Source organism: Sciurus carolinensis, chromosome 3 (assembly GCF_902686445.1).
Source record: "Sciurus carolinensis chromosome 3, mSciCar1.2, whole genome shotgun sequence".
Taxonomy (NCBI): Eukaryota; Metazoa; Chordata; class Mammalia; order Rodentia; family Sciuridae; genus Sciurus; species Sciurus carolinensis.
In genome coordinates this window covers 114,860,524-114,878,891 of record NC_062215.1, presented here as the reverse complement: position 1 = coordinate 114,878,891, position 18,368 = coordinate 114,860,524, and the positions used below count along the sequence as shown (strand labels likewise).

General features: G+C 34.0%; 1 protein-coding gene across 6 annotated transcripts in view; it reads left to right on the top strand.

Moving 5' to 3' along the window:
• Window positions 1-17,932, top strand: part of Cobll1 (cordon-bleu WH2 repeat protein like 1) — a 154,149-nt gene extending 136,217 nt beyond the window's left edge. For 5 of the 6 annotated variants that reach the window (XM_047544802.1, XM_047544799.1, XM_047544796.1 and 2 more), the window contains 5 exons: window positions 1,683-1,917; window positions 2,898-2,995; window positions 7,579-9,143; window positions 11,000-11,176; window positions 16,722-17,932. In XM_047544802.1, the coding sequence (XP_047400758.1) occupies window positions 1,683-1,917; window positions 2,898-2,995; window positions 7,579-9,143; window positions 11,000-11,176; window positions 16,722-16,808 (2,162 nt within the window). In that variant the 3' untranslated portion in view covers window positions 16,809-17,932. The remainder of the gene's footprint in view (window positions 1-1,682; window positions 1,918-2,897; window positions 2,996-7,578; window positions 9,144-10,999; window positions 11,177-16,721) is intronic. The other variant, XM_047544798.1, reaches the window with a different exon arrangement.
• The last annotated feature ends 436 nt before the right edge of the window (window positions 17,933-18,368 follow it).

The window sequence follows — 18,368 nt, the reverse complement described above, 5'->3', positions numbered from 1 at the left end:
CATGATAAAGCAAAATTTGCCAAAATATATACTTAATTTTTAAAATATTTCTTGTGAGGACTCAAATTTGAATTAACAATAAAAATTTCATAAAAGTACCCCATATTTGGGGCTGGGGTTGTGGCTTAGTTGTAGAGCACTTGCCTAGCATGTATGAGGCACTGGGTTCGATCCTCAGCACCACATGAAAATAAATAAATAAAAATAAAGGTACTGTGTCCATCTACAACTAAAAAATATTAAAAAAAAAAAAAAAAAGAAGAACCCCACATTTGCTTCTTTTTTCTTTTTGAGACCAGGTCTTGCTATGTTGCCCAGACTGACCTTGAAGTTCTGGGCGGTCCTTCTGCTTCAGCCTCTTGAGGAGTTGGGACTACAGTCACGTAACACTGCCTGAGGATCCGTATTTGTTGTTCGTTTGTTCTTTTTGGTAGTGCTGGGCATGGAACTCAGGGCCTCAAGCATGCTAGGCAAGCTCTCCACCACTGAACTGTATCTCCAGGCTTAATGCCTGTTTCTTAAGGAGCACAATTAAAATACTTTTCTGTCTAGAAGTCAAGAGATAAAATTATATCTTAAATACTTTAAGTTTCAAATATCCTTAAATTTTTATTAAGTTTTGTGAATGTGCTGATCACTATAATCCAATGCTATATCATTTTCCCCTCCTTTTGAAATAAAATTAAACTTCACTCATATTCAAAATTCCAGGACCTCAGTATTTGGTTTAAATTTACTTTCACAGCTAATCTTGACCATTGACTTTGGACATTAACTGCTAAGGATGTCTCCAATTTTATCATAATACCACTGGTTTTCAATACTAAGAAGTAATGATAAAACACATTTTATACAATGAAATGTTCACCAAAACTGTTGAAAATAATGCTAACTATATGCATACTTATATAATATTTAAGATATAAGTGGAACAAAAGCTGGGTGGAAACCTTGGGTATAGTATGTTTCCATTTATTTTAAACCAACAGAAAAGGAAATGTGAGAATGGTTATCTGCTTATGTGTACATGTTATGCTCTCTGATGATATACAGGAAAAAAGTGTTGGAGGAAGTTGCCTCTAAGAGTCAAACTGAGTGGTAGTAAAAATTATTGTGCTTAATACTTGTTTCCTGGATTATAAATGTATTAAGCATTTAGAACAGTGCCTCTTAATCCTGAGTGCACAGTAGAATCACCTGAGGAATCTTAAATGCCACCCCTTTGAGATTCTGATTTACTGTGGAGTAGGGTATGAGTTTGGGTGTTTTCAAAAAAGGCTCAGATAATTCTCAAGTATAGTCATTGCTGATAACTACTGAGTCAAACTGCAAAAATCTCGTTTGTTTAATTTGCATTTAAAATTAACTTGTATTTAAGTTACATTGAGTTATAGCATGAATATAAAATCATTTAAAAACATACTCTTAAATATAAACTTGAAGTTTTGATACTAAATGACCTACGAATAAAACCTAGAGTGATAACAAATTGTTTTTAGGATTATATGAGTGTGAGATAACCTGTTTCTATATTAACATGATTATTCACCAAGAGAAAAACACTTAATTTTGAACCTGATTTTAAGACTGAAGCTCAATATTAAATAGTCTTTCCTTGCTAGGATTATATAGGGTAAGTAAAGCAAATTAATATTCAGGATTATGTCTATGTTTCGTTATAGCGGGAATAAGCTCTGATTATAGCCTGGAAGAAATAGAAGAAAAGGAAGAACTGAATGAAGGGCCTAAAGATGAGGTGGAAAATATTTCTCTGAAGTCACCAGACATTCCTTTTGTATCTACTGATATAACAAATACACTGAAAAAAGATTCTGACTCAGCCCTTGGCATCAGTAGCAGAGAGACCTCACAAAACTCCAAGGAAGAAAACCAAGAAACTAGAAACACAGATGGACCGTAAGTAGTCTGTGTGCCAGAGTGTTGGTGGCAGTTTGCTTAGTTAGTACTACTCTTCTAAAATGTAGATCTGATATTTTAAATACAAATATAGTCAGTCCTTTTGTTTAGACTCTACCACTCTTACCATCATCATAAAAATGTTTATTAGTAGCATATCTATTTGCACGTAGTAGTGTTCAAAGGTGTATCAAATTCACTAGGTCAATATCCCTGTGCCATATAAGCCATAACATAATTTGCATGACTCAAAAATTAAAGTTAGTATGTATTTTGCCTATTACCTATTTGACTTTAAAGAAACGTTTAATTTTTAATTTTTACCAAATGCTCATAAAGGATTTTCACTGACTGGTATGTGAAAACAATTCTCTGTATTTGTATAAAGTTAAATCCCAGTATTATTTTTTATAGTCAACTTTATGAGGCAGAGAGTACACTTTCCTTTTCATCCTAGGTATCTAAAGCTATAGTGAATTCACATGTATTATGTTTGAGATGCAACACCATGAATAAAGATGAAATCAAACAAGCAAAATAAATCATCTTCGTCAGAGGTTGACCATAATTTGCATGGGATTGTCTCCAAATTAAACTATTCTGTCACCAGAAAAAAATCAGTGAGGTCAATCCAAGTACTGATTTATGTAATTGACTTTGCCAGATGTAAGACTAAAATGTTTCATTAAATTTCCTTTTTCTTTAAAAGACAAATAGCCAATAATAACAAAATAAATACACTATTTTGTAAATGTGTCCATTTTCCCATACTTCTTACATCTTTCTTTGTAATAGAACCACTATATGAAAACTGATGTTTCACAGAAACATTTCCTCTCAGTTATAATTTCTTTGCTTTTAAATTTCCAGTATTTGGCAGAAAAAGATGATTATTTCAGTCCATCTGTCTTTGAAAATTATTGCCTGTTTTCTCGTGTGAGTTTGGATAGTATACACATATACAATATCATATCTTCCAGAGGTTCACACAGTACTGTGTATGATACTAGCAATGAAGATACGATAGCCGGCAGTGTAAGAAATTTCAAGTTCAAGTTGGGTCCAAGCGAAGAGAATGGTGAGTTATATAAACACTGACAGCCAATGCTTTGGTATAAAATGATATGCCAAGGACTATCATTAACACATATCAATTCATTTCATCTTATATATTGATTCATTTAATACCTACCTCATTTATATGCTATTTTGGGTACTATTATTTTTTAGTCCCAGTTTACTGATGATTGAACCACAAATATATTAATTCCCACAACTAATAAGCAGTGGACCTAGGAGTTTAACTCAGTCAGTATTACTCAAGTGTGCTCTTAGCTGTCCAGTGCATTACCTTTGATGTTGTTGTTAAGTCTCGGGGATTATCTAACTTCAACCTTAGATCTTAAAAGCAATGTATTCTATGCATCTATTTCTGTTCTGTTTTTCTTTTTTCTTCCTAATTCTGTAGCACAGCCTATTTTACTTCATACTCAAATTGCTATACTTTAGATGAAACTCAGCCTGATTTTCAAGGTTCAAACCATCTAATTATGTAACCTTATTTACACTATTTCCCAATTCTCAGCCCCACATCAAGACAGTTTCTTCTTTTTCCCATGATGTAGTTCCTTCAGTTCTAGCATTTAGCCTATGCTCATGCTCTCTTTGCATAGAAAACAATTTTCCATCTACTTCATTCAGTCCCTATCTGAGTCCTACCACTTGGTTAATTTTATTTACATGATTACTAGGAGTCGTGCAGTTCTGTATTCCTGATTCCTCAATTGAATTGGATCATCTTGAATCAGAGAAATTAATCTTTACTTTGCATGAAACCCTCATAGCACCTAACAGAATACTGAGACATTCTTAAAATATATACTTAGAATTGAATTTCAGAAAAATGATACACAGTAGAAAAGTCAATGAATGCACAGTGATATATTTTAAGGGAATAAGAAGAAAGTGATATTGAATGCTCATAGTCCAATCCATGTTAATATACAGAACTCAGTTAATAATATTCATAAAAAATATAAGACTATACTATTCATATTTGTATAATAATAAGTCAATAGCCCCAATGGTATCTGTATATCTATGTCAGTTTCATTTGCATGGTATGTATATGCTGCTGATTGACTTTTCTTCAAATGTTTAGTCCCATTCTGAGATACATTGAGAAGGTGTCAAAGTGAATCATTTCCCATTCTCAAATTGATGGTTTATCCCTGCATATACTGTGATGGCAATAGCATTCCTATTGAGAAATCATGATTTAAATACATTAAATCATTTTTGCTAAGATTTTGACATCAAGTTAGTGCTAGGGTCACAAGTACATTTACGTAATATTTATTTTGGTTTGCACACACTTTGCAGTGAACTTTTCAACTTTAGGTGATTTTCAAAATAAATAAATTGTTATACCTAGAGTGGTTTTATTCTCTTTTAATGTATCACATACATGTATTTAAACCATCCTTGGTCAGATTGTAAAGGTCAGTATTAATTTCGAAAAAGGATGGTACAGTGCAGAAGCTACCTTCTCCCTCTACTGGCCACCCTTGGAAAATAGTCTGGCCATTCACAGACCAAGTAAGCATTCTTGTCAGAAATGAATGAGGAGGGATTAGCTAATAAATTCAGTGGTGATTCTAAGTTTCCAGGCCTGAAAATCATTGGGAATAATTGTGAAATGTTGATGAGAAATTCAGAACTAGACAGTGACTAAGTAGGTCTAACCCACTGAAAATATGAAAAACAAATTTGGAATCTAAAACTAATAAATTAGTGTTTCTTATAGAGGATTTAACTTAAAATATGTTTTTACATTGATTTACTTCCTCTTGGAAAATATTTCTATTATGTGAACTGGATAACACCTGTATTTAGTGGAAAATGAGAAATAGCAATAGAGAAGGAAATACATTTAGTCTCATTTTCTTTTTTTAAAGTTTTATTCTTTTTAGTTATACATGGCAGTAGAATCTATTTTGATATATTTATATAAGTGTAGAACATATCTTATTCTAATTAGGATCCCAGTCTTGTGTATATTCACAATATTGTGATTCAATATGATGTATTCATACATGTACATAGGAAAGTTGTGTCAGATTCATTCCACTGTCTTTCCTGTTCCTATCCCTCCTCCCTTCCCATTATTCCCCTTTGCTAATCCAGTGAATTTCTTTCATCCCCCTCCCTGCCCCTTGATGTGGATTAGCATCCATGTATCAGAACATTTGACTTTAGGTTTTTTGGGATTGACTTATTTCATTTAGCATGAGAGTCTCCAGTTGCATCCATTTACTGGCAAATGTCAAAGTCATTCTTCTTTATGGCTGAATAATAATTCATTGTATATATACACCATAATTGTTTATCCATTCATTTGTTGATAGAGATCTAAGTTGGCTCCATATCTTAGCTATTGTGAATTGAGCTGCTATAAACATTGATGTGGCTGCAATACTATAATATGCTGATTTTAAGTCCTTTGGGTATATACTGAAGAGTGGGAAAACTGGGTCAAATGGTGGTTCCATTCCAAGTTTTCTGAGGAATCTCCATTCTGCTTTCCAGAGCGGTTGCACTAATTTTCAGTTTCTCCAACAATGTACGAGAGTACCCTTTTCCCCACATCTTCCACCAACATTAATTATTACTTGTATTCTTGATAAGCGCATTTAGGCTCATTTTCTGTTGCCAAAAACCATTTCTTATATGCTCATAATAGAGTACAGAATAGTGCTGTTCATAAAAATATTACATACTTAACCAAATTAGTTAAGAGCAGAAGCAGAAATGTGCCTCTCTCTTCTTCTTAATCTTACATAGTCTTAATTTTTAAATCCCAAAAGTTTTCAGCTCTTGGTCATTGAGAATGAAGTCACTCAAATAGATTAACACAATGTGATAATCAGTTGAATTTTATTTGGGAGGAATAAAAATAAATTCTAGTTTAAAATGACATACTTAATATAGGAATCTGGTAATTCAATAAAGAATTATTAGCTGCCATGACCAAATAATAGTATATTTTAGGCAATTTTTTAAAATGTGAAGATATTTTTAAAAATTACATACAAATTTACCTGATTTATTTATCAAGACTTATTTTGTATGGATGTGGTTTGCATGCCTTTTGTTTTTTTTGTTTTTTTTTTTTTTTTTGTTTTTAAACAAAGGAACTATCTACTGTAGCTCCTTCAATTTTAGGGCTTCTACTTGATCTCATCCTCTTTTAGGTAAAAGTGGGTGATGATAAAGCTATAGAGAAATACTTGACATATTTCATGAGTTAACTTTTGAGGCCTACCACTCATACCACTCATTAGTGCTATACAAACTATTACCATACCTGAAAAGGGAGGCTACTGGTCGTCATGGAGGAGAAATGATGTCTCAGAGCATTTGAATAGAGAGGAACAGGTCCCTGCTAGGTATGGGTGCATATTCATTATGCCTGCACACTTCCATCCTGTTGAGCAGAAGCTGTTGCTACTAAGCCAGGGATTGAAGGTGATTTGCATTTTCAGGTCATCTGAACTAGAATTAAAGGAAAAGCCCACAGGATCTGAGAGCAAGATTATTCCAGACCTGTTGAGCTCTAACTCTAGAAAAATGATACCTTTTTCCCACGGAGAAAAATCAAAATTAACATTATTGTTTTTATGTAGTTGAAATCAACTATGTTGTGACTAACTTGTGAATCAACATAGATCGCTTTTACTTCAATTTTTTTTTTTTTTTTTGGTGGTACTGGGGATTAAACCCAGGGTCTTATTTGCACATGCTAAGCAAGTGTTCTACCACTGAGCTGTAACCCCACTTCAAATCTTAAAGGTGATGTTTTCTGTCATCTGCTTTAATTAAAACTGACATTTGCTGAGATTATTTTAGTATTAGGTCTGAAATACAAGTGTACAGAAGGGGTTAAAGAAAAGAGTCTAAATGGAAGAAAAATTAAAAAATACAAAAATACAAAAATTGTATTTTTTAATTTTTCAGTGTCTTTCATCATTAACAATGATGAAAAAATGAAGTCTTATAAAAAGGAACATAGCTGCCTTCTGTGAATTGCCTGTTCTAGACAATATCCTATCTTAAGAATATTACATAAGTTACATATACACACATATGTAAATATATTATATTTTACATATAATTATATATATATAATTTAGAATACTTATTTTCACGGTGGTGCATGCCTATAATCCAAGCCACTTGGGAAACTAAGGCAAGAGGGTTACAAGTTTGAGGCCGGCCTCAACACTTTAGCAAAGTGTTCTCAAAATTTAAAAATTTAACAAAGAGCTGGGGATGGACTCAGTGGTACAGCACTTACTTGAGATCTTGGTTTCTGCAAAACAAACCAAAATTTTTACCTTTTTACATGTCAGCAAAATGAAGCTGCAAAATGTAGCTTAATCATAAGTTAAAGTTTGATTTAACATGTGACCACATTAGTTAAAGGGGTTCCAAACTCAGGTCCTTTTGCGTGCACCACCCATAGTGCTTTCTCTGTATACCACTGCCTACTTTTGTAAAATTAGTAATTTGAAGATTTTCTGTAGCATTCAAACCAACAGATTATAGGACAGATGAGGCAAACATTGAAACCTTGAGTTTTTCTGTTTTTTCTCTCAATAGTGCAAAATGAAAGTGTTGTCCTTACAACAAACACAGAAGATAATGTGAAACAGAGAGAGGGGAGAAAAGAAATCAATGTGGAAGGTGAAGCCAAAAATAAAGATGTGGTCATGGAAATCACCCGACCGTCAAGCTATAAAGCACATGAAACTGTTAGTGTTACAACTTCCAAGGAAAATCATCTAGCAGCAGCATCAGTACCAGATCACAAACTGAATCAGCCTGGTGCAGAAAAGACAAAAATGCAAGATGCAGCAATTCAGACAATCCCTTCCAGCAACAGTTCTGAGGGGAATCACCAAGATCATAATTTGTCTGCCTTCAGAGTTGATGAAAGTATGCAAACTTCAAATAACAAACCAACTCAACACTTATCTTTAAGTCTACAAAATTCTGTAGCTACCTTAAGAGAATTGAGGAGTCAGGGCACCCCAGTCGAATATTCAGAAGATAGACTTGCCATAAAAGATCCAGCTTGTGCACATGGCAATGATGATCCTTTGTGTCCTGTAGATGAAATTGATAAATATTCAGCTGCTTCTTACCTAAAGAATTTTCCACTTTACAGACAGGACTATAATCCCAAGCCAAAACCTTCAAATGAAATTACAAGAGAGTATATACCCAAAATTGGAATGACTACTTATAAAATAGTGCCTCCCAAATCTCTGGAAATATTGAAAGACTGGGAATCAGAAACCATAGGGTATAAAGATGATCAAAAGATACATGCTTTAGGGAAAATGCATGCTCATGAGAATGTAAAGGAGGCTGCCCTGCAAACATCAGACCTTGTTACTTCCGAAGGCCCAAAGGAGCCACAGCTAGACCTTAAACCAAAGCCTAACTTGAGAACAGAGCATCAGTTGCACAGGACTGTGAGCTCACCTGATGGTGCTGTGACTAATCCTCTGAAACCTCCCAGAATGACTAGAGATGCTGCCACAGCTCCTTTTGCACCAAATTTGGAAGATATAAACAATATTTTGGAATCGAAATTTAAATCTCGGGTTTCAAATCCCCAGGCCAAACCAAGTTCTTTTTTCTTGCAGATGCAAAAGAGAGTATCAGGTCAGTATGTGACATCTGCAGCTGCTAAGAATGTCCATACTGTCCCTAATCCTGCACCCAAGGAACTAACAAATAAAGAGATGGAAAGGGACACACTGCCTCCTTCAGAACAGACACTTTCTCCCTTAAGTAAAACAGTCCACCCAGCTCCACAGACCCAAATTAGAAAGATGGATGATGACATCATCAGCCAGAAACCTGCTGAAACCTCTCCTCCTCCTGTAGCTCCCAAGCCTGTGCCTCTTCCCGCTAGTCAGGTAGCAGCAGTAAATCTGAAGACTTTAAAAACTTTCGGTGCCCCACGACCATACTCAAGTTCTGCTCCTTCACCATTTGCCCTTGCTGTTGTGAAAAGGTCACAGTCTTTCAGTAAGGCACGACCGGAGTCACCCAGTGTGGGTGCATCTACCCAACGTCCAGCCAACATAGAGGATGGGAAGACCTGCTCTGTACCCAGGTGTGCGGACATCCCACAACTTGATGTGATCGATAAGGTGAATGTTACCTTTTAAAAAATAAGTGTTCATATTATTATGCAACCTGGTCAAAATAGTGGATAACAGGCATGTTAGTATGTACATTACTTAACTCTGAATTCTTAATAGGATATCATGCTGCTATAGGGAAGAAATGTTTACTTCCCTATAGCATTTACTGTGTAACTATAACTTAAGAATTACTATAAGGTTGTCATATGATTGTATCATTAGTAATGGTTTTAAAGTTGCTTCATTCATAGGCTTGTTAATTTACTAGTTTAGAGTTGATACAGTTTTCTTTGCTAATTTGTGCTTTGCTCATTTGTTTTTAATTTTTATGGATGTTCTGACTTATTTCATTTTCTCTTCCAGTTTTATAGTACTGTATAATGCCAACATAAATAGTGGTAGTTATGTGAAACAGCAATATCAAAGACTAGATAAAGTAACCAAATACCTGGGCTGTGCCTTTTCCATTGTATACATTTAATCTTAGCTGACCAAACGTTTTTGCATATAAGTAATTTAAACTGTGAAAGCAGTTTTAAAATATAACTCTCTTAATTCCCCATTTTGTCAAGGACACCTTTTCCAGCTATACATGCGTTGACTAAAACATCATCTAACCACTGTCTAGCCTTAGTAACTTACCAAAAAGTATGCTGTTGACTTGGTGCTTTGTCAACTAAGTGGTGTATTTTGCCAGGTTAAGACTGTATAGGCAATGAGGGTATGAAATTCACAGCATGACTCATGATTTTAAAGGAATGTTTTGTGTACTTCTACTCTGATGGTGTTTAAAAAATACTTTCTTACTTGTGTGACAGTTGAGAAGTATTTTTCAAACATTCTTAGAGTAAGAGAACATTAACCATACTGCCAAGTGCATATTTTTCAATAATTTTAAAGCAAACTTTATCTTGAAAAATATTTACATTTATTACTTTATTACAGCATCAGGAAGTAATGCATGATATAGACTTTAATTTTTTACTTTGGAATAAAACCTGAATTTTTTTTTTTTTTTTCTTGAACTGGAATACCATTCCTAAACAATTTAGATAATGCATTTTTTTGAGCCATTGTTTGAGCCTTGTTTAACTTATTTTTTATAAAGATGGTATTTGGCAATTTGAAAAAGACATCTTTATTAAAAAAATGAGCTAAACAGGGCTCAGACAATGACTCAAAATTATAAAAAATATCAAGATTACTTGATATAACATTTGCCAGTTAATTCTGTTACTGAATATTCCTTCATAAGAAGTTTAAGTTTTTGATTCTTCAGTTTGGAAGTTCCTAATATTGATTTTTAACCTCATGGGAAAAATAAAACAGCACAAAGTCCCCATGACTTCCTGAAACACAAAATAAATTTCTACATGTGATAATTAATATTCCTTTATTAAAATATACATTAGATTTAACCACTATGAAATTGTCAATGTTTGTTTGTACTTTCAAAAATAATCATTTTCCCACCTGTATATTGAAACCATGAAAATGGGTTATTTTTAATTTGTAGAATTTTCTGATTATTAATTTGACTCTTCAAGTCAACTCCCTGTATTGGCAAAATCGGCATTATCTGACTCTGCACAGTAAAATTATACTGTATCCATGAAAGAGAGAGACCACTTTTCTTCCTTAGCCTCCTGAGTTCAAGGGAAGTGAAGGTAACATAATGCTGTCGTCATCTAGTTCAGCTCTGGCAGCAAAGAGAATTCATTGGGAGAAGAAACAGCCATAGCTAAGTCACCCATCAGGCAAATGATGATTCTTAAAGAACGATTGATGATGAAAATGTTTTGCATAAAATGAACCATTCTTCCCTTGGAATTCATGTAAGTATTTTGCATTTATTTTTGTAGCAGAATAACTCTGCACATAATGGACAGAATTCTCAAACACCAACTCCAGCTGACTGCCCATCATTCACCCTTAAGAGACAAAGTTCTTTAACATTCCAAAGCTGTGACCCAGAACAGATCCGACAGAGTTTGCTGACTGCAATCCGTTCTGGAGAGGCTGCTGCCAAATTGAAAAGAGTAAGTTTTCTTTATCAGCTGGATGACAGTGGGTTTATTTTCAAAATTGTCAAACTAATACTAGAGGGAAACCTTTTTTTTCTAGCACTTAAATCCTAATGGGGAAGATGCCAGAAGTTACTCTTTTATGTCAGGGGTCATTTTTTTAATTATAAACTGAAAGAGTCCAGAGTCTTATACATACTTAAAAATATGTCAGGTCTATTTTCCACAACATGGACCAGGTGCAGAACATGACTGTGGTTCATTATTGTATAACTATATATAGTTATATATAGTTGACAGTGCTCTGATCTCTTATTTTAAGAAATTATGTTAGCACAGTAAAAAAGATTCTTTAGAAAATTCCACCCTATTCTAGAAAAAGTCGACTTTCAACCATGAGAACCTCCAAGTTTCCAGACATAGTTTCTCCAAAATAACTGTCATGTGGAGTTTAGGAAGAGTTTTATAGCTTTAATCAAAAGAATAAGAGAATTGGGGTGTGATAGCACACACCTGTGATCCCAGGTACTTTGTGAGGTTCAGGCAGAAGGATCTCAAGTTTGAGACCAGCCTGGGCAGAATAAAATTGTATCCCCTGTCTCAAAATTAAAAAGGGTGGGGCAATGTGGTTCAATGGTAGGCCACCCTAGTATCACCACCACAAAAAAAAAAAAAAAAAAAAAATCTAGAGTCAAGAACTAATATAGAAACTAAAGTCTTCATAATGTCCTGGCCATAGTTGTCTAGCTCCTCCTTAAGGAGGTGTAGAAGAGAAGAGTGGAGGGTGTGTTTTTCCTCAGGGCAAATGATAAGTGAGTGTCCCAGGGAAATTTTTGCAGGCGTTTCCTTACTCTACACCCTTCATGTCCTGAAATAACACACAGTGAACTTTGAGCAGTAGCTGCACTGACTTTCCAGTCAATCATCTCCCCATTTCCTACTCCTTGTTTCCCAGTAGCGATCGTATTAGAAATACCTCAATACCGAAGACAAAGAAAGTCCTTATGATTCCACTGACTCCCTAGGTATTTGAGTTTGTGAATTCCTTTTCAAAATATTTGAGAGGCTATTTAGAAGAGAGCTAAGAAATTTGTGGAGCAAAACATTGAGCTCAACAAATTAAATCTTCAAACGAGCAGGAATTCTGCAAAAATAGAAAAAGAGGGAAAGGCAACTTGGGTGTCTCAAGCACTTCAGCACTTGCCATACTGACTGCTCCAGCCAGTTTCCTCCATGTGTTTGAGTGACAAATGTTCTTCTCCCAGAGGACCTGGTGCTCAGATCTGGGCAAACATGGCAACAGTTGCTTTCAGGAGTGAAGGAAACAAATAATTCAGGGGGATTAGTACTGAATTTTGTAGGCGTTTGGGGAGGGGAGTAAGGGAGGCTGCATTTAGGTGCCAGGCAACATAAAAATTTGGTGTAACTTTAAATATTGAAATTGGCATTTCACAGAGCATGACAAATTTATATTTCAAGGGGGAAATATGCTCATGTTAATAAACTGTATAGTCTTATTTACGAAAATTTTCTATTTCTGATCTTGTAAATTAAAGATGAATTTCAAACCAGTCACTATCCATCCATAGTTTTCTCAATTCAATAAATTTGACAAGCAATTTTAAGCACATAAGTTCCAAGTACCAAATATTTTACTAGATCCTGGGAATGCAAAAATGAATAAAATGAAGTCTCTGCCTTCTGCACATTCACAGCCTGGGCCTGAAAAACAGTGTCACATCGGCCCCCAGGAGAACCAGTAACCACACAGAAATTGACTCTGTCGGTGAATACATTAATCAGTTCCAATGAACTAATTGCAAATACTGTGCATTAAGTTGGAAATGCCTTTTAAGCCAACAGAATCGTACAGCCGGCAGCTGTGTACTTGGTGTGTTACTGGCCCTGAGTTGGCAGTGCTTTCACATAGAAAACTCACATTGCTTCCAGAACGAGCTGGATATGGATCAACACGGAAAGGAGGCTGAAATGATGATCCTATAATTGTATCCTATTTAAAACTCATTACTTTAGATTCTATTGAGTTTAAAATTTCTCTCTTTGAGTAGGAGGTTATTGATAGCTCTATCTGTAGAGTATGAGCTCCTAAATTTTTTTAATGAACATTTCACACATGAATCCATTTTATTTCACACCCAAAAAAATGGCCATAGACTTTAATAATGTTTGCAATATCCATGACCAGCATTTTTACTTTTAGTCATACAACCCTAAAAAATTTTTTTTTTCTGTGCCAGGACTTACATGTAAATGTGTTCATGTAATGTCATATGTAGTAGCTCCAAATAAGTATGATCCTAATATCCAAAGATAATAGAAAACATAGCAGTGCATTCAAAGAATAAATGATCATGTATCAATACAATGATGAAATAGAGCCAAACCTGACATTGCAGGAGGAGCACACACATACATTCATCCTTCTACTACTTAAAGTATACAAAATTTGTATATTGGTGATGCATGCATAGGTGTGGTTCTCTTTAGAAATGAAATGGAGCTTAGGGTGTAGCTCAGTAGTAGAAAGCATGCTTGCCATGAGCAAGGCCCTACATTCAATCGGCAGCGCCAAAAATAAATAATTTTAAAAAATTAAACCAATGTAGTAATTATAAAAATCATGGCTGTGGTTCCCTCAAGAGGCAAAGAAGTTGTTGAGGGCTTATTGGAGTAGAACAGGCATACAATTTAGGGTGGAACCTAAAAACTACGTAATCAAAATATATATTATGTTAATGCAATGTATCTAAAATATACAAATAATTCAAAAATGTTTGATAAAATATCACATTTTTAAATAGAGTCAAGTTCAGTAGGGGGCTGGCAGTGTTCTTTCTTTTAACCTGTGTGTGGTAAATTATGCTGATTTGCCTTCATTGAACTGTATGTTTACATTCATTGCGCTTTTCTGTACTTGCATTTCCAAAAATTTTAAAAGGTGGTAAAAATGGACACAAACTTCATTTCTTGTGGTCCTTGCTTTAGTCCCATGTTTTTGTCCTGTAATGACGATTTCTACTCGTTTCTTTTAAATTCTGACATTTAAAAAATATAAAAACAGTGATACTGCCAAACAAAATCTCCAGTAATTTTGACAGTAGGTTTAAATCTCTCATCAGAAAGTTGGCTCCATGCTTGCCTCTATTTTGGCACCCAAATGTTCAATTTAACTCCAGGTATCCACATGCTTTGTGGCTCTGTTTCATACCTGAGCAATTAACCTTTATTTGAATGGTCGGTTCACATTAGAACAATTAGTTGATTGCCATAGTATACATGGGGTTGTGGACATGCCATTTTTTCCATGTTTTGAAGTGTTTTTCCACACCGTGTCTCCATTCAACCCCCATATAATCAAGGAGATCAGTCCTGTCTTCATACAAAGCATTAATCTAGTTCAGTATTTCATAAATTTGGTTTCATGTTGAGATTTATACAGGAACTATAATGTTATTTACAGAGAATAAGATTAATGTTGGCCTGTATTGACATAAGAACTTCTTGGATGCTTTTTATACTTTATGGTACCTAATTTACTAAAAAAAAAAAGGTTGTTACACTGTTACAAAGAGAATATAGCTTTGTAAAAATATAGTCTAAAAATAAACTGATGAATGATATATCACCCTTGATAATATTTCCTCAGATTGAAAAGTTTAACTTTGGCTAGGTAGAGGCCTGGTGGCATGGGGGATAAAAAACTGGGGAAGTCACCCAGAATCTGGCTGGCATGTTTTGTTTCTTTAACGGGCCTGTTTTTCATTTACATTTCCTTGGTTTGATTTTGAACAATAGATTTCAGGTTGATAGCTCTCTCTATATTAAAGAAATACTTGCAAGGCACTTAAAAAATTGATATAATGTGGTAACCAAATAGACAAGATCTTTGTCTCCTAGAATTTATAGAATAGTCCTCTAAGGTTGTCTTCTCATATTTAAAAGTTTAGTAAACAAAATTTTAAATATCAAAGGGAATGACTTTTCTTTCAGAGTAACCACTCTTGATAGATTAACCTTCCAGACCACTTTTATAATACATAAACATATTTAGCTTACCAAAATGGAATCATTCATAAACATAGACCTTTTCGAAGTTTCCCACCTTATTACATATATATCTATCCTATTTTTTAAGGTTGTGTAATATTAACCTATATGAATAACACAACCTATTTGCTACTTATTGATGAATATTAAACTGGATTTATACATGGTGCTGCAATGAGCATGTTTTACTTCTAAGCATTTAGCTCCATCTTTTTTAAATACAGGAAACAAATTTTCTCTTTTACTTACAAACAATTACGAGAACTCTAATTTGGGCATGAATTACAAAAATAATTCTACACATGGAGACTTTGGGGCCCATGTTACACAGTGAAATGTCATTACCTGTCTGTTGGCTGTTCTTGGAGAGGAATCCCACATGAACACTGAACAGGGTGCAGATGAGTCCCCTCCCCTGGTGGCAGCATTTCTTTGTCATCATTTTTTGGGGGTGCAGGTAGTAGCAACCACTCTGCTCCACCCTGCATTTACAAGGCTACCAAGAAATTCATTACTGTAAATTACTAAATCTTCATTTAATACAAGGCAAGAAATGAAACACAAGGAAACCAATTCAAACTAAATTTACAAATTTCATTTTCCATTTCACCAACTTACTTTGTTGGTCAAATCTGCAGGCATTGGTACTTCAGCTCTTGCCTTTTGAGGAAAGGATAGCTTTTGGTTATGAATCCAAATTAGCCAAATTATAATCTAGATATGCTGGTTTTTAAAAACATTTTCATTTTATGTTTTATATTTCAAAATATTCATGTTCCACTCTTCAGGATCCACATGATTTTTCTTTACATTCTTTTAAGGTTATAATTTTGAGCTATTTGGAAAATTCTTTAGTGTTTTTATTCACTAACAGTTTACAAATAGACTTTGCTATAGAATTCTGAAGCTTAGGAGTTTATTTACTCAAAAAAATCCAAAAACCTCTGCAATTATTTTGTCATGACAGTCATATATTTGACCTTTCTTAGCCCTACAGAAGAAAAAGTACTTTTTAAAACCATTTGTTGTTGTTTTTAATAAATAAGAGGTCACTGAGAGGGGAACATCGAGATAATACATGTTATCAATATAAAAATTATAAAAATCATTGCTTCGTGAAATTTACTTTACTTGGTTGCATTTTCCAAAGCACTCTTGGGGAGCCAGAATTAATCGAGCTAAAAATGCTCTTTAACAGCTTGGCCTGCAGTCTGTTTGTGCTCTTGTCCTTTATGTTGATTTGGTAATTTTATAAAGCCGAAGATGTGTTAATGGATTATTTAACTTGTTTGTTGTGGAAATAACAACTCTCTGGTTTTTCATTTCATGGTAGAGTGAACATTTATTCTTGATTATTTTTAATTTATTGAATAATAAAATGCAGAATGTTAGCATTTACAATTAAAAATAAGTTAAAATGTGGTAATTGTTGAAAATTCAACAGCTGTCCCATTCTAAATTGATGGGTGCAAAGTGTGTTTCTTCCTCTTAGGTTACTGTTCCACCAAATACCATATCTGTGAATGGGAGGTCAGGACTCAGCCATTCCATGTCCTCTGATGCCCAAGATGGCCGTTAAGTGTGGCCCTGCCACACAGCACTTCACCACTTCCACTTCACAGACCGGCTTCTTACCAACGGAGAATGTTGGCAAATGTATATTCAGATGTACACTAATATATTATCTGTTAAATTGTAAGAATTTGTGCTCTGGCTTTTAATGCCAAAAGAAGAATTACTAGAATTTATAATTTATAATGTTTTGGTCTTTTTTTTTTTTTTTTGTCTTAAAAGCTAAATATGCTGCTTTAGAACTTTGAAACAAGGTGTAAATGACTTTGAATTTTTTCATATAAGAAATAATCATCCTTTATTGATATTTCTTACTGACAGTCTTTACTGCTTTTGTCTACATAGACAAAAGTATAAATTAAGATTAAGATTTATAGACATATTTGTATGACATATGAATAGGAAAACAGATCTGATATTTGCTGCCTCAGTGTTAGTTTAATTTGAAACTTTTATATGTTATATTAAAGACTGTTTTGTGCAGAAAGAATGATCTAGAAAATTAGTGATTCAAATATTCAGTTCAATTATTTCATTTGAGGAATCACATAGTATGCAACATGTGTGTATTTTATGTAATTACAAGTCTCAAATTTAGAGGAAATATAATATTTTAAAATTTTATTAACATGGAACACTTGGGTTTTTGAATCTTTAGAGCTCAAGTTGCACAGGAGAATTTTAAATATTTTCTGTATATAATTATGACTTTGTCACACAAATTACATATTTTATGTGCCAGAAGCCTTAAAAATCTTCCTGTGAAAATGTTATATTGTGACAATTATTTCACATTTGATATATAGAGAGGAATAGTTTATTAGAAAATTTCAGACTATTTGGAAGTTCCAGACATCCTGGTTTTAATTAAAATGGGTCATTATTTAGTTTAGATGCTAATATTCTAAATAATAATATATATTTACATGAATACTAAAATGGTTAAGCAAAACAGTGCCTGGGTTCTAGAACTTATTGGTGTCCTCCTTCTGCTTAAAGAATTGCTCACTCTAAAAGCTTTGTTCGAGCAAGCTGACATTATGTTGGTTTTCACAAAAGCTGTTGGGATATCTGCCTCTTTAAAAAGTGTTGATTTTTTTTTCCTATTTAATAAAAGCAAGTTATATATCAGGGGTGCCTTTTGTTAAAAATGTAGTTTGTGCCAATCAACATATTTGTGTACCTCACCTGATGAACACATTCCTGTCAGCCAGTGAACAAATAAGTACTAGTATGGTCTACCATTAATCAGGGCTCCTGAATACACATTTAAGCCCCTGCATTCTTACTGCAAAATCCATGGACTGAGCACATGAAATACTTAGCATCATTCCTGATACATGGCAAGGACATCTGAAGGGTCAAATTTTGCTGCTCTTTTCCTTGAATCAGACTTGGAGTGAGACCCTCATACATAAACCAGTAGATAAAGGAGTTAATTTTTGAAAAATGGTTTGTATAATTGGTTATTTGCTTGAAAAAATACTGACTCCCTACTTCAAATGCTAATCATATATGTTTGAGTCAAAGACTTAGTGTTTAAAAGTCATACTTTAAAGCAAAAGAA